We start from the raw sequence: 23,483 nt of genomic DNA, 5'->3' as shown, positions 1-23,483 counted from the left end.
ATTTTAGGAACTGGTCCATAAGGAATATTTCATGTGCAGAATGGATTCCAGCAAATTTTCTTTGCTGCAGAAAATACTGTTTCTCTTTTGCTACTTTGTTGTGCAATATAATGTGTTATAATCACATTTAGTTGGAACAATAATAGTAATGCATGCAAAACAGGAACTGCGGAGCCTAAAACATTCTTGCTCAACAGCAGTAGCAGTAAAGTCATCTGAAGTAATGACTTTGATGGTCTTAATTCCAAAGCGGGGGGGGGGGGGGGGGGATAAGTCTATCAGTGTGAATATGTTCCGGATAGTTTCTCATAAATCTAGATGATTTCATTACTTTTCAGAAAGTATCTTTCAATCACATATTAAGGATCAGATTCACATTACAAATAAAAATGCCACATATGCAGCTAGAAGAGATTTTTAGTTAGAATATCCAGAGTTGATGTTAAATCTCAACTTTGGTTTTGAAATTGCCGTTTCTATAACAACATGTAGTAGACAAGCCCACATGGTTAGTTTGCTTTCATTTAATCTATAAAAGTTTCAAAAAAAAAAAAAAAAAAAAGACCTACTGGTGTTAAATTATTTCCAAGAGAAACTGTTTAAGTAGTAAAGTATCCAAATATGTTATAAATTGTGGGTTTTTTTAATTAAAATTGAGTAAGGATTCATAGCTATTCTCCAACAGTCTGACATTTTCATAAAATGGTATAAGGTACATGATTTATATACCTTATTCATGTTATCTTGAAGGATATTCTGCAGACATGGACCTTCTCCTAGTAAAAGCTTATTAAGCTGGATTTTAGACTGTAAGTGTATTGGTAACTTGGAGGAGCAAAACACTTTAGTAGAATGTGGTTGTTTTGAAAGGAAAAGAAAAGCAAAACTAGGATATAAACCAAAACACTGACCTCCAAGGAAAGATTAGAGAGGTAGCCAGACAGATAGTATTAAAAAATGTTCCTGTCGCTTTTTAAAATATGGATTTAGTCACTGTATTTTGCTGAAGTTTATCATTTCCCAACTGATACTGTGAACAACTGGAAAACAAGTAGATGTACGACAGACTACTGCAATTAAAAGTGACTGAAGGTGACTGAAAAGGTGACTGAAAACATTTAACACATGAAAACAAAGTCCTAATAAAAACAGGGCACATAGTTATCGCTGGTTTATAGGTTTGGTTTATATATAAGCCTTAGTCTAGGCAAGAATCCAATTATAATTTTCCACAAACTTTAAAGCCACTAAAAGCCAATATTGCTGTTTTAAGAAGTTGTTCTTTGTTATTTTACATCTGTACCAATTCCCAGTCCTACCCCATCTCCTTCCTTGAACCACACAAACGTTTTTGTAGCCATGTAGTGAACTGGATAAGATAATCTATTAAAGGGAACCATAGCTGAAATCCAACCCTCCTCTTTCCCCCAGATAAGCTAATTTTAATCCACATCAGTTCCCTAGTCCAATTCATCAGTCAGCCGCCCTAACGCATGTCCTGGCATAAAGCAGCACAGCAGCTAGAATAAGCGACTGGAGGACAGGAATGCTTCTTTCAAAATTAGCGGGGCATCAAGCGTTCACAGAAGTACAGCATCACAATCCAGATCAAGCTGTGCTTAACACCGTTTCCAAATGTGTCCGTTTACTTACGTATGATGGATCTAGCTAGGTCAACTGCAAATACTAAATTCCTCTGCTCATCCTCGTGTGATACTAACTCTTGATGACTGCACCAGAAATATTCTTTGAAAGCATTTGTTCGCCCTAAAGCTGTCCCTTCTAGAAAGTCTTTCCAATAGCATTTCTAAGTTGAATAGTTAAATACTTAAAATTGAATACTTAAAATTTTATTATTTGGCTAAAGAAACACTATGTTTTAAATCCAGACTTTACCAAACAAGATATTGAAAAGCAGTAATAATGTCATCCAAACGAACAGAACTTGCCATGTTGTTGTGCCCTGTACAAAACCAGTATTAAGAAAAGCAGCTTATTTTAAGGCACTAAAATATTTTGAACAACTTTCCAGCTCTCCTTCTAATTAAGATTGTGACTAAATAACATGCAACAACAAAAAAAGCTTTTGTTAAAATTCCGCTTTGCTGAGGACAAAAGCCTACCAGAGCACTGCTAAAAGACTGTAAGGAATAAATTTCTAAAGCCTCTCTTACAGAACAGTCACATAAGCAGTTATCACTTTTCCTAAAGAAAAACATCCTTCTTTTTTCCTCTATGTTAATCAGTCTAGCGCAATAGAAAGAACTCACATCCTCAGCTAAGAAATGTAATACCCCTGCTAAAAAATTCAGTGAGTGCAAATTTCACTGAAGCATATCCCACCCACATGCTACCTATAAAACATTCCGCATACCAGCAGCTTGGAGCCCAAATAAATCTAGGTATGTCTTCAAACAAAAACAAGCAAAAAAAATCCAACCACCCTACTCCCAAAGAAACCAAAAAACCCAACCCCCCCAAAAACCTATTACAATCTATTTTACCTTGTTGATGGAAACTGTCAACACTGGCTCCAGTTTAGCCTCAATTTCTTCTGGTGAGTAATAGCAAAAGAGTTTGCCACCTCTTAGTATGCAATACAGCCTCCTCCAGTTAGTCAGACTTCCTATCATTTGCTAAAGGGAAGAAGTAGTCAGAAATTGCTAAACATAAACCAGCTAAATATCAACCTGCATCACGTATTACTAAAAATATATAACGATTTTAAATATATATGTGTATATATGTATAAAAAATCAATTTAAGACCAAAGTATACAAGGTATACGCAGATCAGCCTGTGTGATCGAAACTATCCACACTGAACGCTTTCCTAAAAAACTGACTTTATTGCAGAACATTTCAGAATTACTGACTTCTGAAATGTTACTAATACTTTAAATGTCTTTTGGTGTTTTACAGTTTTCCCACTTTTACCGTCCTATGACACTCAGAATGCAGGATGTGCTGGTTTGGACAGACAGACAGAAATCACCTTGTATTGCTGCCTACCAGAAGAAAGAAACCACCTTGATTAACTACAATAGTTACACAAGAAAAGAAATAGAAAGAGTACCTCACTTTGGAAGTAACATATGCAGTTCAGACATTCAACAGAAACATTTATCTAGAATTTCCACTTTCTCAAATGAATTTTATGAACAGTTTTCATCAGTGCATTTAGATTTCATGACCAGTTTAAACTCCTGACAACTGACCCAGCCCCTCTGGCCCTCCGCTATCCCCTTATTTGCCTAGCTGTATGATTAACCAAAACAGAGAAGTAAACTGAGTTCAAATGAATAATTTTTGAAGGGTGAAGTTTAAATGTGGCGCAGTTCCCCAGTCAGATTCACCATGCTGTGGTACAAGCCCTTGTGCTAGCACAATGAGACGGCTGTACAAGGATGAGAGCCCAGAGATTATTAGGACTGCTGCTGTACCAGCCTAAACTCATTCTGAAATGACAACCCTAGTTGATCTTTATGTAACAGCCTAAATAATTTTATTGATAAGCACATCAAGGTAACATTTATTTCTTCGCTCTTAGCCACTGAAGTCACTGCTTCCAAACAGCAGCAAGCAGCAGACAGATAGACTGCTACCTCTAGGTAGAACAGGTAAAAAATACCTGTGCTCAAGAAACCATGTCAGGAAAAAATAAATACTATAACAATTGACTCTCAGTGATGGCTATTAATAGACGAAGATATAAACAAAAGCAAGGTCTTTTTACCTGCTGATTAAGAAACCCTGCCATCATATCCTTAGCCATGCAAGAAGGCTGAGCAACTAAACGGCAACACATGTTTCCATACAAGGGGAGCCAGAAAGAGGATTCCTCTGGGGGTAAAGAATAGGGAAAGAAAATATAAACATTTAGTTCTGAATATTTCCCAGAAAATTGCAGTTTAACTTTCTAATACACACATTTTTAGAATCAGAAGGTCATGAATGTAAGGAAGCATTCGTTACATTTAAAGAAAGAGACCTCATAATATAGACTTGCACTAAAACTGATTTTTAGTCCTCAGTATTTAACTTTTTTCTTTTCACCATCAGAAGTTCTAAAAAAATTCCAAACAGAGATATTGTTCTGCAAGAACAATTTGTTCTTATGTAAAATATAGCTTTAAATCTCATTTCACAGCTAGAAACATTTTGAAAGATAAGTATACTGGCCATCCCAGCTAGTAGGATGAGCCCATCCCATCGTGGCCTACAGCTACATGTACATGTGAGTACTTAGCGCCTGACTGTTTTATTAAGGCTCAGAACTTGTATCTACTTGTTCTGTCTTCCGCACTAGAGGAACATCTAGAATTTCAGGGAGCTTCTTATAAATAGCAGTCTCTCTCCTCGCTCAGCTCTGCTGTATAATAGGCTCTCTCTTCCATAATTAGAAGCAGGTAATACAACGTTCCGATAACATGATTCTGACTTTAGTCATGTTTCAGAAATGCCTGTAATGAACCAAAATATTCAGGTATGTCATTTCTCACCAGAGTAAGTTATGTAAATTAATGACAGAAAAAGGAATTTGAAGAAAAAGTCTAAAATACTGATGAAGAAAGGCTTACAAATATCAAAGATATTCAGAATTCTTCATCCAACCCTTCAAGTAATAAATGCCCCATAAATCTCCAAACCTTTACTTATTCATAATAAATGAAGTGCGAAGACTGAAATTCCCTTTGGGGTCAAACTTACCTATGTAAAAGAGAAGGTTCCCAGAAGCTGCAGTGAAATACAAAGTCCCATGTCTTAATTTAACAACTGGGGGTGGTGGTGGGTGGAGGGTCATAGGAGGGGCTATCCTTTAAGAAAATGATGGATGAAGTATCCAAAAACTGTACACTTGCTACTTAAAGTATTGCATTCAGTTGCAGCATAGTCATAGTCCCCAAGTTAGCATTTAGGTTGAGTGCTGCTACTAGCAACTTCTGCTGTCCCCAAGCTAAAATCCAGGAACTGAGGTGAATGGCAAGCACACATGCTTATGTCCAGTGTTAAATCTGGGCCTGAAACGGCCTAGCTGAGTTAAAGCCATTTGTCTACTTTCCTTCTGACTGCACAGGAAAGAGGTTCTCTTCCCTTTGACACACTACCTTGCTTCTGAGGAAAGGGAAATAATTTGTATGTGGCTACACCTTACATAAGACTGAGATGCAATGAGAGAAGAAACTCCCAAATGAATTCAATTTTCACCTGGACTTGAAACTTTACGACTCAACTTTCAGTTTATTCAGCTGTGTACAGGTGCTTGTTTTAGAGCAGTTAAATATTTTGTTAAAGTTGTTCTATATTAAGTATCTAGAAAAATAACCTCTTTAAGCTCTTTAGTTTACAAAAGAAAGAAATGCAAAATGTTACTTTTTTTTTTTTTTTTTTTTCTTCCTGAAATAGGTACCATATGTACTTACCATTTCCTGTAATGGTAAGGCTGTGGGTTCTGAAATTGTCCTCAGCACTCTCCAGCCCCAAAGTGGTATATGCCAGCAAACTGTATTTTGCTCCACTAAATGTGAAAGAAAAGGCATGTTTAAAATGTTTGCACTCCCCAGGCCGTTATTAAAGGGAGTCTAGACGCGCCTGAGATAACACACTGAGGGAATATGGAGATGCAGGGCAGCACCTGTCAGTGTCCACAGGTTGCCTGCTCCCATCCTCTTCCCCCAGAACTCCTCTATCTCCAGTTTTCCTTGTAGACCACAACTGTTCCACAGTATGCTCAGCTGCTTCTTACATCCTTATCTCCTCCCTCCACCTACTGTGTACCTCCAGTTCCTTCCCATCATTTCCAGGCCCCGCTGTCCAGTTCAACAGCGCTCAGCCCCGTCAGCTCGGTATCCTTAGCTCTTCCCACGTCCCCCGCTCTTGGACCTGCCAGTGGGGAGGAGGCACCGTGGGTGGCGACCAGCCCCCAGCCGGGCTCGCACTCGCCAGAGACGAGCCAGCCGCTGCCTTCCCGCTGCAGCCCAACCCAGGGACAAGGGCTGCGCTTTCCAAGCTACCTGCTCCCTGAGGATGCCAACAGTATCTCTCTCCCCTCTAATCAGACACCAAGTAACTTTTGAAAGCTTTGCAGCTTCTGTCCCTAAATAGGTTCAAAAATTATTATAGCCAGTAGAAAGACTGATCACACAAACCTTTTATTTGAAAACACAGGCTAAAAGTTAAAAACCTATATACTGCTCCTCCGTGTTGCCCTACTCTTTTGCTTCAATTTTGCAGACTATACGTTATAACATAGTTGTAATATATACAATATATTTTAAGTTAGTATCCAACAGTTTAATTCTTTGTATGCAGAAAGAAACCTGTGCAGTAATACAGAGCTATGTAGCATAAAGGGACTCTTTCAATGATTGTGCTTACAGACTTCAGAATGTTATATCTTTGTTTGGGATTTTGCGGGGGGGAGGGGGGCAGAGGGCGTCACATTTACAATTCAGCACAGTGCGTGTGGAATGCAATTCTTGGAATAAACTAGTATAAATGTGGTGCATGTTTAACCTTTTCCCCCCCAAATACACTTCAGACAGGGTAACAGATTTACAGTCCAGCAAAGCAGTAAGTATTCCACCTGGCTAACGGCGATTTAAACCAAGTTCACAAAAACCAAACCACTTAGTATCACTAACTACTCTCCCTAACAGATCTAACATCATATCCTTAAAATGTCTTCAGTCCAGCATAGGACAGTTTTGTAGTGTAAAAGGCAAGAAGATAGTACAGAACTCACTTCACAAAAAATATTTTCTACAGTATTATTTTTAATTTTTTTTTGTAATAGCAGAGTGGGAATATATATTTTAAAAGCTTTGGCTCAGCGGAGGGACAAGGCAGATGCCTACCTAACCCTAATGAAAAAGGAGGAGATAAATGTAGTAAGATTATTAGCAGGGAAGTCTATTACATATCTATTTCAAGGGAATAGTGAGAAAGTTAAATACAATACAACATTCTGGGCGTAGGGCCACTGCTATAAAACATTTCAAGAGTGCAATCTAAACAAAAACTGCATCAGCATATGTATATATTCCCTGTTAAACTGTTCCCTAGCAAAAGATTCTCAGCTGATTATATTTTGCCATCCAATTAAGCAATATATAACTACTCTATTAAAACTATATAAAAAAGTTCAGTTATTTCTCACAGATAAAACTTTGTGCTGATTTTCAAGTTACTTTGTTTCTAAAGCATGACTAATTGCCACACAACTTTGCCAAAAAAACTCAGCTACTTCACTTTTAAAATATGCTTCACAGTAACATTTTCTTTCTAAAACATAACAGTCATTCCTTTCAGCCAACTTCAGTATAATTTCAAAAAGTTTTATCTGCAACTATTTTTCAAATTTAACAGGCTTATCAACATTGTTAACCATGTTTTGCCTATGCATTTGACAGAATTAGCTCACTGCCTTAAATGGCAGTTTCTTTGCATGTAACAAAATAATCTGCCTGCTGCATCTCATACAATACTTTTTATTTCTATAGTATTCTTCCATGTAATAATTTTACTTTTTAAAAAACATCAGCCTATATTCACAGCACACCTGTGGCTGAGGCTTATTGTTAAATCTGTTCACTGATCAAGAGACAGAGGCACCAAAGTTGCTATCCAGACACTGGCGTGGGAAGGTGTCACTATATCACTCTATCAATGCAGATAAATTAATACATCTCAGATTCCCAAACCTGTTTCTGAAGATTAATCCCAATATTAGAAATCCCAATATTAGTTCACTCATCCAGATATTTAGAGTGAAGAATTTGCAAGTCAAAAAAGTCTAACATGTTCACCCCCTAATCAAACCTTAAATAACAAAAGCTAAAACAAATATAATCTTCAGATACAGAGAAAGAAGCCAACTAGAAAAATTAGGCAATTAGATTAGACTGTGTATGCCCAGCAAGAGATTGCTATGGTTTTTTCCAATTCAAAAATAGGATACTGAAGCCATGCCTCCAGCCTAACAGAGGGCGACACATAAAAGGCAATACCAGCAAGGCCATATTCACAGCTCTGCAAGTGAATAAACAAGCGCTCCAAGGATTCTCTCAGATGACTTCTCCAAAGGGAAACATATTTATGCTGGAATTCAATAGTATACCTAGACTAAACATATTCCTCTTCTGCAACGAATGTAAAAAGTAAAAAATAAAGATTTAAAATGGATACAATAGAAAATTGAAGTGGGTAAAAGGCTACAAAAATGAAAAGAGCAATATTTATAGAAGGATAATTAAGACAAGAACATCAGTATAACTGAGTTAACAAATCTAAGCAACCATTCAAACACTACGTGACTAAGCTTTTGCAAGAAGTTACAAGGCTGACAGCTTCCTCACTGACCATGGACACTTCTAACCCAAGAAGTTTGACACAAAAGGGTCGTAGAGTTTTTGGAAAAGGAACAACTTCATCCCACGTGTGCTCTGAAAAGAAAAAGGCCCGTACAAATGAAATGTAAAGAAAAGGTATTCATATAATGAGGAAAGTTCTCTTTTTTGGTTTGGTTTAATTTCACCTGATGAACTTTAGGCAGGTAAAATGCTCTGAGAATACTTGAGAGATATAATCTCTCCCCCTCTGTAAGGGCTACATACCAAGATCTTACTAATATAAATCCCAGCGTGAAACTATCTAATATTGACAACTCATTTCAGGCCTGTAATAACACATTTCTTTCCAAGAATCTCTTTTGTAATCACCTAGCAAAGCCATCATTAAACACATCATTATTCATTCAACCCTGTTAAGAAGTAACAGTCACTGTGAGTGATTTACAGTAGAAGCAGCATCAGACTTCAAGACAGAGGAAAGAAAAATATGATAAATTACATCCCCAAAACCAAAAGCAAAACCCACAGGAGGAGGCAGCTACATCATTTAGATTCTCGACTGATGCTTCTTCCTTAAAAACAAATATAAATCTATATTCAAGTAAATATGGCTAGCAAATAAGCTAGTGGTTATATATGAAGCAAACTATATCTAGTGATGTTGTGTCATCACTCAACTGGAGCTTGTGAAAAGCTAATTCACATGAGATGATGCATATTGAAACATACATTGTCATTAGGTGGAACACATTGGAAAGTTAGTGATAAAATTTGCTTTGCTCTGTGGATAAGATCTCTTGGATGTATATTTTTTAATGAAAGCCAAGATAGTAATATCAGTTTGACAAAGATGGAATATGCTTTAATGTTTCCTTTTATAAACAAGCAAATAGATTTATGAAACAAACTAAGATTATACTCAACAACTAGCAAGAATTGGGTATTATGCCCCCACTGCCCAGCCACAAAAGAAAGTAATTCTTCGTAATAATTATCTTCTAAACAAAATTTAATATTACCAGTATTTACAATTTAGGCACTTTCTGCTTAAATGACAATGAAATTAAAGTGGCTAGGAAATACTAGTAGGCAGTTAACTTCATTAAAAATGCACAAAAGATCATAGATTGTTTTTAAAAGGAAACACAGGAGAATTACTGGGAACAGCACTTATTTCTACAAACACTGAAAACCAGTAAGTCATTTAAGAATGTTCTGTGCCAAAGCCAATTAAGGAAACTCCTGTTAAGTGGCTAGGAACCGTAAAATGCTTCAGACAGTTCACAATTGCACTGAAAAGCAAGTAAGTGAAATGGCCCCTGTGTGCACAGCACGTACCCTCAGCACAACAAACAACTCTGTCGGCTTCATCAGGGCAGAGGGTAAACGAAAGGTTTCTCCTGTCTTCCCACCACACTATTTCATTACACAAAACTTTTTGACATGCCCACCTTGCTGTTCAGATTGCGCAGAATGGGCTAGGTTCAAAAGTAACATGGGGGAAGGAGGGAACGGAAAAGGGGAGAAGAAGAGGTAGATGGTCAGACGGTCAGACTGATCACACAAGCTTCCTCAAGACATCGAGGTAAAAGTATCACTTTTGTGCATAACGGTGGATTTAACAGCTGTACAGCAGAAAGAGAAAGCCTACTCATATGTTTAAAGATCAGAACCAGGCCCCAAGGCTGAGCTGCATGGTTAGAATTCACACCTACTTTCTCATTTCCTATTTAAAATGTAAATTTTCTTCCACTTGGGTAAGTACAGAAATAATCACTTTTTCTTGGCAATTTTCCAAATATTGACAATATATTCGGCCTATTTCTGGGGGGAAAAAAGACAAAAAGATACAACAGAATATCCATATTTATGGCTTACTGGATGACTGGGTCAGTGAGCAAAAGGGATTCGGGGCTGTCTTCTTCCAGCGCAGCTTTGAGTTTCTTCCCAGTAGCTTTGCTGATGGATGTTTTAAGCTTCTTTGCTAGTTTCTTAGGAGTGTTTGTTATATATAAAGACTCCTCTGTACAGCAACTATACACTTCAACCTTCACCTGGAAATCTGGTCCTGCTTCATCACTGAAGGGGTAGGGGGATGGAAAAAAATTTCAGGGCATTTATTAACTAAGTGAGTACGCAGCCAAGGAATGCTGCTGCTACAGTATATATATTAAATAACATATATTGCTAATCAAGGCAAAGAATTCCATCAGATTCAGGCAAAGGCATATAATAAAACAGAATTAAAGACAGGAGTACACAGCAGTAACTTAGTATCGAAGTCATGAGATGGATGTTATAATTAAACCATAAACAACTACAAACAGGAAATTCAATGTTTAGATTTAAAAAATGAAAAAAAGCCATGTTATGGAAATACACAGGGAAGACATTCAAACACACTTAAATCTGGCCTTTGCTGTTATGCAAAAAAATCATATGATTGAAGACCTGTTCATGACTGGGGTCCCAAATCAGATTGGACTGTTTTAAAGATATCACGGTCACCCCCACTCCTCTTCACATTACTGCAAAAATCCTATCTCATTCAACACCACCAAAATTTGTCATTCATAACATAACTACCTTCTGCTGGGTTCTTCTGTCCACAGCCTATGCTTTCTCTGGTTTTCAGTTCTACCAATTCTTATGTTCTCAAGATTAGTCATCAAACCCAAAAACCTAGTCTCATCTTTCAGGTACAAATCATGCCATTATACATGTGCCCATAAGGAAATTATCTCACAGGCTTTTATCAAAAGCCTTTATTTATCTTTGAACATACAAGGGAAGTTCAAGTGCCTTTTCTGCTTTTGCCACAGTATTTCACAGAAAATTATAATGGTCAATTCTCATATCTTTCAAGAAGCAGATTTAAATCTTTTCCCCTGCTTTTAACTTGAACAGGTGTTCAAAAGGGTTTAAATTCTGATTCAAAGACCCTTTCTCTCTCAGCCATTCAGTTTTCAGGATCTTGATTTAATGCTTTGGGTGGTTCTAGCTCTCCTGTCGGTCTTCCTTGGGAGACAACCTGAACTGCTAATGTGAAAAACAAAGTTGGAAAAAAAAATAGTTAAGTGCCTCTCAGGACTCTCTTAAAAATCATAAAGCAACAAAAAAGCACATGAGCACACCTTTCTACTCTTTTCCAGGTTACCTTTAAAGATAAGCGAATCATCTTCTGTCTAATATTCAACCATTAGGATTGTGGCTGTAGCACAAGCTCATATAGATGTAACAGAACATGAGGTGGAGAAAATGATGTCTGGTTTTAAGAGAGATGGGACTTTGGGGGAACCTGAGAAGAGACAGTAGCCTGCAAAATGGAATAATACTTAAAGCACTCGATGCAATGTTTGTGACTGAAGTGTACTTCTATAATGCTTTCAGTTTAAAGTATTAATTTAATTCTGTCCTTGACTTACAATTTTTTTATTTCTTTATTCACAGAAAAATGCTTCCAAACAGCACAAAGGAAAAGAATATAGTTGAAGTGACATATCTATGAACAGCATCATTATGCATGTAAAAAGAGAGGATCCACCATGCTCTGAAATCAACAGGACCTCTACTGATACCTTTTCCCCACAGGAAAGCATAGTGGACCTTATCTAATCATATTCCTAATCATATCCACTTTCAAAAGAAAACAAGAATATTTGTACTTTATTGAAAGCAAATAAATTATACTCACAATATGGTTACATTCTCAAAACAGATATCTGTTACTGCTTTATCCACAATAGCCACCTCTGTATCAAAAACCTCAGCTCCCATTCTGAACAAACAAAACACCGCATAGCGCTGTGATTCTGGGAAGAACCAAAGAAATGTTTTATTAGTGATATTACACATCACAATATTAAATGTTTCCTGTAAACAAAGCAGAAGAAATGGTAACATGAACTTCTAAGGAATTGCCTCAAAATACTTATTATTGTAAATTTTATATTGTGTTATGATAATTGAACTATCAAAGCTGCAGTACTGGTAGAACAACATTTGCAGAGGGAAAAAACGCCTACTTCTGCTCAACTTGATACTCAGCAGCAGTATGCTTTAACTATCTCAGAAATATTAGTAAAAAGGTAATTTTTAAATATAACTGATTTTAAGCAAAAAATGAGTACATGTGATGTAAAGCCTGTATCATTTTATTAATGTACTGTATAGGATTAGACTATTTTGCTATGCTTAGCCCCTCTTACCCTATTGAAAGGCAAAGTGAAATCAATGCCAGGTGACAGCTGGAACAGATTTAGGGTTAATCTCCATGACACAGCAAAATGCATGTACTTTAAGACTATCCAATAATCCACTCAGCACCACCAGACAACTTTCATTTATATTTCTCACTGGAAGCAGCCTGCAATATACTCTCTCAAGTGTAGACAAGAGGTAGAACAACATGTTTAATCAGGAGTTTCTCAGCTATCCAGTTAATAATAACATTTTTCTGTTTCTTCCTCTGGAATTTCTCCTCAGGAGAACTTTCTAGAGACTAGAGTTTAAATATACAGAACCACGGGGCTTTGAACTACCTCAGCTTGCTGCAATCACTGACTTCAAGTTAAGAGCTACTATGCAGCAAGTGCAGTTAAAAATGGATTTACAGAAAGGTCAAAGAATGGCTTAAAATGAGTGTGGACTCTGTCACCCAGTTTAGAATTTAAAGGCATAAGCAATAGCTTGTCATTATAGTTCATTACAGCTTACATACTTTCTTTATTGCTGAAGTGATCAGAGTCTTTCCACATCAATGGTATTCGAATATCTAAAGGAAGAAAAAAAAAAGTAGGGAAATTACATTATAGGCAATACTGTAGATCTGTGATCAAAATAAAATACAAAAAGTTTCTGGTTTGTTTTCCTAAAGTTCTGGAGGTAACAGGATCTTCTACTCAAATAGCATAACTATTTCAATTTTATTACCAATGCCAAAAGAAAATTAATCACTTAGTTCAACTTGAAGAGTCACCTTCTTTTATAAATTATGCTAGGGTAAAGAATATTTTAAATCTCCTTTGAAAATATCTGAAATTACAGCACAGTGGCTGTGTAACATAGTTCTGAGAGGTGTTTCTGTCCATTACTATGCAAAGACGTAAACTGAAACTTAACTTGTGCTGGAAACCACTTATCCACCTACAAGAAGAAAATCTTCCTGTTTTAAGGGAAAGATTGAGATATTTATATTGCAAACTCTTGTTTTGCCAACCACAAAGCAAATATCACTTGTAATCACATTCCCGGTTGGAAAATTTTAGTTGACATACAGAGTTTAGAAATCCTTTTTTTTGTCAGAAATATCCTTCTATATCAGAACCATATTAGAAAGACCATTACAGAACCATTATGACAGTCATGCCTGTCATTTAACTATTAGTAGAGTACTTTCTTCAATAACCTTCCAATTTATTTACTCAATTCACCACAGTACTGAGTTACATTTTTCTCCAGTTTTGACATCATAAATTTACAGATAGTGTTTCTTAGTAGTCCTTTCTTAAAAGACAAATGAAGTGAGGGCTCTATAATGCCAAAGTTGGTTTCTGAAGTGCAACACAATGTTATTTCAAAGTGCATGCAATATATTATGTGACACAGGATGGCAGCAGTGAACAGCATTGTCTCAACTGTCTTCTGGTAAAAATCTTCAGTATTGTTATACAGAAACATTTCTAACACCAGAGCTGATCTTCACATGAGGTAGATGGAAAAATCCACATACAGTATGATAAGATGCAAATACTAGTGATATTTTTGCAATAGATTATTTGTCATATATTCCTATGAGGTTTTACAGCCAAAACTTCTTGTTGATCTAACTGAAACTGCACAAAAGTGGACACTGTTTCAGAAATTATACTAACAGAAAAATTTAATTTAGGCAAATTTTTATTTTACTATAGGATGTCTCATTATACACACTATTTCAATTTTGAAACTCACAAGTTTTTAAAAACATTTTAAAACTATTTTTAAAAGCATTCGTAAAACCTAATGAATTTTCAACAGTGAATTGTCAGTATACAGTTTTAGACTGCCACAACTTCCTAAAAATCAGTATCTCACCATTTTCTGAAACTGCCTTTCAGTTCCAAAGATGCATTTGTATGGTAACCATTTCTAAAAATAGTTAAAGGTTTTTAAAATACGGAAATAGATAAAAATACTTTCAATAACTCAAAAGTTACAGAAGTTTCTCACAAAATTTATATAAAATAAATATTCATCTCTGTCAAAGACAAAGCACAGAAAGTTTCCCTCTTAAAAGACAAGAGTCTTATATTTATACAGATACGTGAGAATAAAGAATTACAGTAAAAGCCTTTTTGCTTCTTTAACCACAGCAAGCCCTGAATGACAATTCTAATGTGCTTAATAGTTCTTGTTAACAATTAGAGTACTCGATTAAAGATTACTTCTGTATGCCACTTTTAATATCACGGAAGCTGAAAAATTTACACCTTAATCAGAAAGTCATCAGAATATAGATACTCAATTGCTTGAACAAGTTTAACATGATACTTCTAAATCAGTTTTCAATCCATTCTTCAGTTGCCATTTATCAAAAACAAAGATCAATTTTCACACATCTTAATCTCAGTTACAATTAGCTGTAAATCCATGTGGATTTAAACTGCATACCTTCAAGCACTGCAATTAATCAGTTTTAAATCCAATGATTCCTTCTGACATTTATTAGAACTTTATAAAATAATTTTAAATTACCGTTTTTGATCAACATTTAATGTATTGTCTTCTGACAAAATAATTAAGGCACATAAATTACATAATTTATTCTCGTAAGTGGGGGTTAAAAAAGTAAAAATAATAAAAATGGGAAAAATCTGTGGGTAAGAAGTGCACTTCCCACTCTACCTGACATGTAGCTGCTCTCTTTAGGAGCAGATTCTCAGTGCTCTTGCATAGCCATTCCTGAACTTTTTATCCTGGCCACATGATCACACTATTTTGGTAATAGTCTGAGCTTCTGGCATACGCTAAGCATATGATGCATTAATCCACATACTTATAAATGTATTAATTTCCCCTAATATCCGTTCTGTATGTTCAATTCTTAAATTACATGCCCTATCATATTCCATGGATTACCACTCACTCCTCATTTCCATCCTCTTCTAGACAATTCAGTCACGACACCTCTCAGTTCATTCTGCCTGAATCCCCACTGCGTTCTCAGCAAGGCAGGCAGGCACACACGCGCACGTGCCTTCCAAACACGCAGGGCAATTCCTGCTGCGCATCCACTGAAAGTCGGCCATTAGGCCTTCCTGCTGCAGGGAGGACCTGGCTGCGCTTTCTGACGCTAGCATCTGAAGAGAGGTGAGGCATGGCAGCATCCTAGCACTCACAGACTTCAGCTCAGAAAGACGTAGTTGATACCTCTTCCTCCTCTCCTGAGTCTATGCCATACCTCTGAGGGATCTTAACCTCTAGTCTGAGGACCACTATGTTAGTAATGACACAAAATCATTAAAAGATTGCACATAATGAGAAGTGGCATATTTCACACTCCTACCCTCTTGTCCCAGCGCCAGCATAAACTGTTTCATATCCTAAACACATTTTTCTTACTAAAAATTGAGTCCTTATACAATTCTGGTGTTCTAAAAATAATAAAAGTGTATTACATGACCATAAAGTCTTCACTGCAGAGGACTCTATAAAGCCAAAGGGGCAACCAAAGCACAGAAAGGCAAACAGATGCTTTAATCCAACTACCATAATTAGGAAAGACAGATACACATTCTGCAAACAGCTGTGCTGGCAGAAAACATTATTGTACCATGTGCTTGCCACTCATCTTCTACTAGTAGTTACCTTTCTTAAAGAAACGTCGAAATATGCAGATTAACTTAAAGAGTTTAAACAGCGGGCCCTACTACACTGTTCTCTTTTTAATGAAGCAGGCCAGGGAACACACACAGGTCTGTTACCAAAGCTGGCAGAACAGCCATAAGGAACAACTAAAGGCAGGCTGAACATCCCCTATTAGCACAGGCACGTTAAGGGAGTGCCCCTCTGCAGCCTAAGTACCAATAATGATAAATTCATCATGCCTAAGTTTTAGAACAGGCTGGGAAAGAGTGTGCAAGCCTGCTGGAAATCACTGATTAATACTCTGGTTACTAGTTTGCACTGGAGCCATATCACCATACCTTTGCAGTAGGAGTTAAATTAGCTAAATACCAGTTGATGCATACCAGTTACACTTCTACCCTCCATTTGTTAGACAGGCCCTGCATGATCACATCAAAGTTTGTCTTTAAAGGGGGGGAGGGGGAATTACCATCCACATATTTCCTATTGATTTTAAGAGATTTAAGCACTGTTAAATACTTTTCCAAGCCTTCAACTCGTTTAAGCTTATTTAGCTTTGAAATACATTCAATGTTTACTGACACACAGAAAGAAAGTATTTCCCACTGTGAAAGTCCCTGAAACTAAAATGGAAATAATAAATAGAATTTTCAAAAGCATTTACGTGACTTAGAAGCACAAGTTCCCTTGAAGTGCAGAGGATTTATGCCCCTGAACCACATACACACTTCAAAAATACCATCATGTTTGTATATTTTGTATAACTAGCTACTGCTCTGCCAATTAGCTGCTGTAAGTAAGTGATCACCCAGACGTGTACCTGATATAGCAACCTTCGCTCTGCATGCCACCCGGTTGTTTGACCCAATGTCTGAAGACCTGCCAAGAAGAAGAAGAAGAAGAATTAAAAAGAGGTTTGAGATCCATGCATTTAGACTTCTAGAACTCAACTCTTTAAAAATTACAAAGTGTCAGGGGTCTCCTATCATTTCAATTGCTTTTCTTTAAAATTAAATACGGTCTTGCTGTTTAAGATATGAGTCATTAGATTCTTGAGGATAAGCTGGAAGGAAGGTACACCATCAATTTTCTTAATTCCCTGTAAGAATTTACTCCAAAGCTTATTTAACCTGGATACTAAAAGGCAAGTAGATTTATCTTCCCTGTCTTTTCCAGCTCCAACAGAATCAAATGTTACCAACTTTTCTCCTTCTTCTGTACACAGAAGTGAGTAAGCAACTTAATTTCTGTATTGGTTATATATAGGTTACAGACAAATGCCTCCTCCTCTCTATTAATAGACATAAATTACAAAATTCTGTATTGTTAATATTGTGAATTTACAGACAGTCAGTTTGCTAAGTAGTCAGCCTATAAATCTCAAGCTGAACCTTAAACTGAGTCAAAACAAACTACAGATAATGAGTAACAATAGAGTGCTCTGCTTCCATCTGCAACTGTTCCTAACTTCTAGCCATGTAAGGTGAAATTAAAATTTCTAGTTACTACCAATATCTTGACTTCCAGAGACAGTTAGAATATTTTCAGAACTCACAGATTACAGACTAAAGAAACGGGGACAAAATTCACTTGAAAACTCAAGTCACTTCAAGAATTTTGTGTCTCAACCATCATCCTCTTATCTGGATTAAGCTTTAACCAAATTCCAGTCTTGACCAAATACTGGAAAAGAACTGCATTTGCACTATCAGCTCAAAGATATCAAAGAAGATCTGAATGCTAGAAAAATAACCCTACAGCATGCATCTCTTCTAATGACCTCAGCTGACAAGCCAAAGGACTCCTTAAAATAAAACTCTAAACAATGTATGACAGAGACAAGCCAAGTAAACAATACAGGGCAGTATGACTTTAAGAAAACAATACAACTATTCAGATATATCTCCAAGTATCTGTGTCGTGTTCTAGAGATGAGTCATCACCATCCTGTGGTCACTGACATCAAAGATCAAGGGCTGTATAAATCAGCATATGTACATATTTGATCTTACTCTGTTATTAAAAGCATAAATAAAAGATAACCCCCCATAAAGATCTTCATTTTAAGAGGAAAAAACAGTACCACTGCAATAATTACAGAATACCACAAGCTGTAAATGCTAGTTTTTAAAATCAGCTTTTATGACAGTACTCAATGTAGTAAAAAAATGCAATTTTCTCCTTCAAAAAATTTCCCCTTTAAGACCACATTTCTAAAAGTAAAAAATTAGCAGGTTTGTTGCTATAGATACAGTTCATTGGAGCTGTGCACATACTCGAAGAATTTCTATGCTAAATTGCTACATAAAATTTCATTAAAGTAATAATCTGAAAATGAGTTTCTCTGAAACACTATTCTCAGTATTGCAAAGTTCGATTCCATTCAGCACAAAAAAGGCAAATAAACCATGTATACCTTATTTCATTCAAGAATTATAATGTGAAAATATTTTCAACTAAAATGATTTTTCTTCACATTTATTAAGCTGTATTGATTACTTTGATGTAGTTAACAAAAGTGGCCAGCAGAGGGTACCAATTAACCATGATGATTCCATCATTAAAGAGAATTTAGTAACAGTAAAAAGAATGAGTAGTAGAAATACAGGTATTCTGACTTGGATGCTTTTCCATGCTTTGTTCCATGCTTTGTTCCTGGTTAGGTACCTTTTTGCATGCTGAAGGTAATCAAGACAACACGTCTATTGTGTTATCTGAGATTCACATGCTGAATTCCGGTAGATAATGTCCCTAATGTAATCTGCTCTGAAAACGATTACTTGTATTTACGTTTTCTAAAATAAAAAGAACATACTGAAATCATCTAATAAAGTAATGTTTTAAGGCAACAATAGTGCATATATATAGACATGGGGAAAGAGAGAAGGAAGGGTTTAAATCTACTTTTCTAGACTGGCTGCCTAAGAAGTCATCCAGACAAAAGCCTGGTTCATAATACTCTGAAGTAGAGCTCTTACTCACCATCCTTCAGTTCTGTATGAGACCGGCTCTTCTTTTTGGTTTTGCAGCTCTGCTCTGTATGCAAGTATGCGGGCATTGCAAACCATCAGGTTCTTAACAGCGTGCAACAGTTGGTCTTTCCGTGTGCTCACTGCCAGTAGTTTAGAGATGCCTTCTCGCATGCGGATTTCAAAGTTAATCTTATCTTGGATGTCAGACTCCTAGATAAGCAAAAAACAAGAGATTAAACAAAAATCCACGTAATAATACACTGAATTTTTAAGAAAGTGTATTTATTATACAGTTGTGAGGACAGAAAACACTAGGTTTTAATTACTACGCAGCCATTAAGGTTGTTACACAATGTAAATGATTATTCTTTCTTCAGACACAAAAGAGCATGCTATAAAACATGGGATATAACAGATTAGCTATATACATTATACATGCAAATTCCAAACCAGGTATTAACAGTAACTCACTGTAAGGTCACAGCATCAGAAAGTTACTAAATATTTATGTGCCTCAGCTGTGTCATCCACAAGTTAATAACATCTATTCACCTCAAATAGTTGTTGAGGCATAACTGAACAAAGCTTATAAAATAACATCCCATTTTTTACAGTGATCCCTAGTAAAATAATCTCGAAACCCAGGAAAATACCTAAAATGCCTTAAATCAGAAATAAAAATTTGTGTTACTTCTTTGGCCATCTTGCAAAGAGTTAAAAAATGTGATTTTCACCCGTAGTTGATAAACAATTTAGGTAACACCTAAAAGTGATAAAAGGAGAATATCCAAAGACTTGACTGTTTCAGATCGGACACAAACTAAAAGCCAAAAAGCTGTGATAACTTAAAGATTACACAAGGAGTATGCCTTACATGGTGCTTTTCATTCAAATGTAAGAAATCAGATAGATATGCCTATCAGTCAGTAGAATTCTGCATCACTGTGTTATTTTGAAAGAGTAGTTTTTTTAATATATTATAAAAACCTCTGGGAAGTTAATGTATTCCTATTTACTTTTTTTTAAAAAACAAGCATTTATAAGTTTGCGTTATTCCTCATTTGCCGCTTCAAACAGGTCAATCCACACCAGCCTAGAAGATAATTAAGGTGAAAGGATCAAAGGTTGTTCACCCTGTCTCCCAAAGGTGTGCTAATTGCCACTGACAACTATGATACACATTTCCTTTTTATGTGGCCACCCCTAGCCAACTCAAGCATGTTCAATGTGTAAAAAACAGCACTAAACAGAAGTCATCTTCCTTGTTTTCTCTGCTCCTGTTGCCCTTTCCTAAATACCTTAATGAGGGCATTTAGGTTTAGGACTGTAGAGGGAGTTTGCTGTCACTGTACAAATGCTTATATTGCAAATACATGGCAAGTCAATAGTGAGAGAGGATTTTTCAATACCAAGTAAGAGTGTCCCAACTACCTCTAGAATTAAAAACAATGCATCAGTTTTCAGTTTTATAGTACATGTGAACTCAAAACAAGTGCTTTGGGGTGGATCTATCAGCATGTGACTGAAGTTCACGATGCAATAATTTCAATTTACAAGTTCAGTATTTCAGCTGGTAGAAAAATATTGGCAACTGTTCTCCCTCAAGTCTCTAAGCAGACTAGAATTAAAAGTGAACTGTATATTCCCCACAACTCAACTACCTGAGAAATCTAGAACTCAAGAAAGGGGTAATGCAGGACATTTTCTTCTCTACTTTATTCCTTATTTTGTCTCTTAATTTACTCCTTTACCACTATAACTACACTACTTACAGACTTGGAAAGCCCTCTCTCATTAGCTACCTTTGAAATGAGAGAGGGGTTCTTTACAGCAGCCTCAAAAAGTAGTTGGAAGGTCACTAAACAGCTACCACCACCCATTCCCTCCTGTCTGCAGAGAGGAGTTACAGCGTTTTTGAAGGGCACCAGCAAAAGATACTTAATGTTTGGCTGCTGTTCCACCTGCTCACAGAGCATCTTGCCTTCCGAAGCATCCCCCTTCCCTATCCTAGGGGAAGGGCAGCTGCAGTCTACAGATGCATCCATCTGCATGCACCAATATTGCAACTTTCAGAACTACACAAAGGATTTAATCCATACGGCTTCTCAGTAGGCCTCATATAAAATATTCTAGACTAGCATTAAATGGTTGCTGGACCTGATCTTAAATAATCTTACCATATAAGTCTGATCTGAAGGAATGACTTAGCAGCCTGATTTAGAATGTATGACGTTCTTTGAATCTGCAAAAAAAATTGGTCAGCTTTTTTCTTTTTTTTTTTTTTTTCAGTTCCCTCTAAAAATACAAGCATACCATCTGGACTTGGGGGAATGACACAGCACTGTTGTGCCATATGCTGTCTACTAACGTACTGTTTCCCTTGTGGTCCCCACTTTTCCCCCCACCAGTGGCAGCATAATGCAGACAAGATTACTAACAGCTGCTGGGATTTTAAGCTCCATATTCAGGAACTTCCTAAACACCACTTTCACAGAGCACCTCACCTCCCCAGTTCAATATTCCTATAATTTCAGAAATTTTAATAGATTTCCTAGCTTACATAGATGATGTAGTAAAAAAAAAAAAATCACAATCCACCAACAGTTACCAAGAATGGCAGAGAAAAGACAGATTAAAATCTGGTTTTATTTAATTAATATCTTAAATACAAGCTTTTAGAATCTTATTCCAAGGTACACTTTGGGTTTACTACCACAGAGGCTTAAGCCAAAACCTCAATAAGTCTACCATATTTATTTAAAGTAATCAGTTAGTGAGGCAGTAAGTAGTCTTAAAACACAGGCCTTAAAAGTCAAAATACTGTTTGGGGGAATTTCCTGATAGAAACAAGTGTCTGCTGAAATTGAGAGCAATAGCATTTTACAGGCATAGGTCAGGGTTTTTTATTTTTTATTTTTTTACTAACTAATTCAGGTTTATAGATCAATAGCTAGAAAGATTAAAATGCAAGAAAAGCATCAACTCTGCAGTCCTGAGACCTTGAAGATGACAAACAATGAGTTCAGTATGCCAAAGTAGCACCTCCGCTGGTCCGTACGTTAGTCAGCTTTCTCATTTCCCCAGTATATTTAGCTTTTTAAAGTTACAAACAAAACTCAGCATTTCAGTGTTGCTTTATTACATTTAACCCAAATTGCTACCTTCATCCTAACACAGGTCAATTCAGTCAAGTAAAACTAAGCTGTTCCAGGACACAGGTGCCATTCATCAGCCTCAGGGTAACCGATACACGGAAACTGTTAAGTGAGGCTCCGGGAGCACCTGGGGAGCCCAGCCCCGCGCAAGCTCCCGGCCAGGGAGGATCACCCGAGAGCCGGCAGGGCCCAAAGAGCTGGAGGCCGCTTGCTCGCTAGAGAGCGGAGCGGAGCGGGCCGAGGCGCCTCGGCCGCTCGCAGCGGCAGTGCCGGCCACGGGGGGCCGCGGGCGTGCGCCTCCTCCCGCCCGAGGCCGCGGTGCCGGCCCGGCCCGGCCACCCAAGGGAAGCCGGCGGCGGAGCCCCGGGGAGAAGGGTCGGGGGTGCGAGCGCCTCACCGGCTCGTCCCGCTGCTCGGCGCCCGGCACGCGGCTCCGCCACATCCTCCCCAACGGCACCAGCGTTCAAAACTGCCGCCCGTAACGGCCGCCGCGGCCACGCCCCCACCGCGGCCGTTGGGCGGGGCGCGCGGCGGCCGTTGGGCGGTGCCCGTGGGTGCGCGGGCGGGCGCGGAGCGGCGCGGCGCTCAGGGAAAGGGCTGCTGGAGCGCGGCCGCGCCGAGCGTGCCCGTGTTTTGCAGCGTCCGTACATTTCAGCCATCGATACGCGGCAACGCAGCGCCGCACCCCATCGCGGACGAGCGCTGAGAGAGGCTCACCAGCTTGGCTTCTTCAGCCGTAACAAATACATTATTAAACGTGGAGATGATCAACCTCATTAAAATCGTTATTTTGATTATGCAGATAAATTTATTGAAATGCATTATTAATTCCGTATTATTTAGCAAGAACAGTGAGTGTTGAATAATAAATTTCAAGAAAATGTGTTTCTGGGTGCCCAGTTAGTTCTCTGAAGTAGGTCAATGCCACATCTTCCTGATGAATATTCTTTAAACGAGCTGAAAACAGAGACTTATAACTGCTTTCCTAATGGCTGTTCAATATTTAGTTACCACTGCACTGAAGCCATGCATGAATTTTTAACTATATTTCTGGTTTTCTGTGGTTCATTTAATTATGCTACTTTAACATGATGATACCTCAATAACTAAGCCAGTAAATGTATTGTGAAAAGTATATTTTTATATATTAAAATATAA

The 23,483-nt window shown here is 37.4% G+C and overlaps 1 protein-coding gene across 3 annotated transcripts in view; it reads right to left on the bottom strand.

Moving 5' to 3' along the window:
- The window catches only part of RTKN2 (rhotekin 2), a 36,683-nt gene extending 13,839 nt beyond the window's left edge, over positions 1-22,844 (bottom strand). Inside the window, exons 1-10 of one of the 3 annotated variants that reach the window (XM_064513697.1) lie at positions 22,723-22,842; positions 21,348-21,412; positions 19,181-19,380; positions 17,019-17,077; positions 13,071-13,124; positions 12,045-12,162; positions 10,229-10,429; positions 5,423-5,517; positions 3,736-3,842; positions 2,505-2,636 (exon numbers count right to left, since the gene is read on the bottom strand). In XM_064513697.1, the coding sequence (XP_064369767.1) occupies positions 2,505-2,636; positions 3,736-3,842; positions 5,423-5,517; positions 10,229-10,429; positions 12,045-12,162; positions 13,071-13,124; positions 17,019-17,077; positions 19,181-19,380; positions 21,348-21,350 (969 nt within the window). In that variant the 5' untranslated portion in view covers positions 21,351-21,412; positions 22,723-22,842. Of the gene's footprint in view, positions 1-2,504; positions 2,637-3,735; positions 3,843-5,422; positions 5,518-10,228; positions 10,430-12,044; positions 12,163-13,070; positions 13,125-17,018; positions 17,078-19,180; positions 19,381-21,347; positions 21,413-22,722 lie in introns of all 3 variants that reach the window. The other 2 variants (XM_026122387.2, XM_026122408.2) reach the window with 2 other exon arrangements.
- Between the last annotated feature and the right edge of the window lie 639 nt (positions 22,845-23,483).

The sequence above is a fragment of the Dromaius novaehollandiae genome, chromosome 6, assembly GCF_036370855.1.
Source record: "Dromaius novaehollandiae isolate bDroNov1 chromosome 6, bDroNov1.hap1, whole genome shotgun sequence".
Taxonomy (NCBI): domain Eukaryota; kingdom Metazoa; phylum Chordata; class Aves; order Casuariiformes; family Dromaiidae; genus Dromaius; species Dromaius novaehollandiae.
This window is presented reverse-complemented; position numbering and strand designations above follow the sequence as displayed.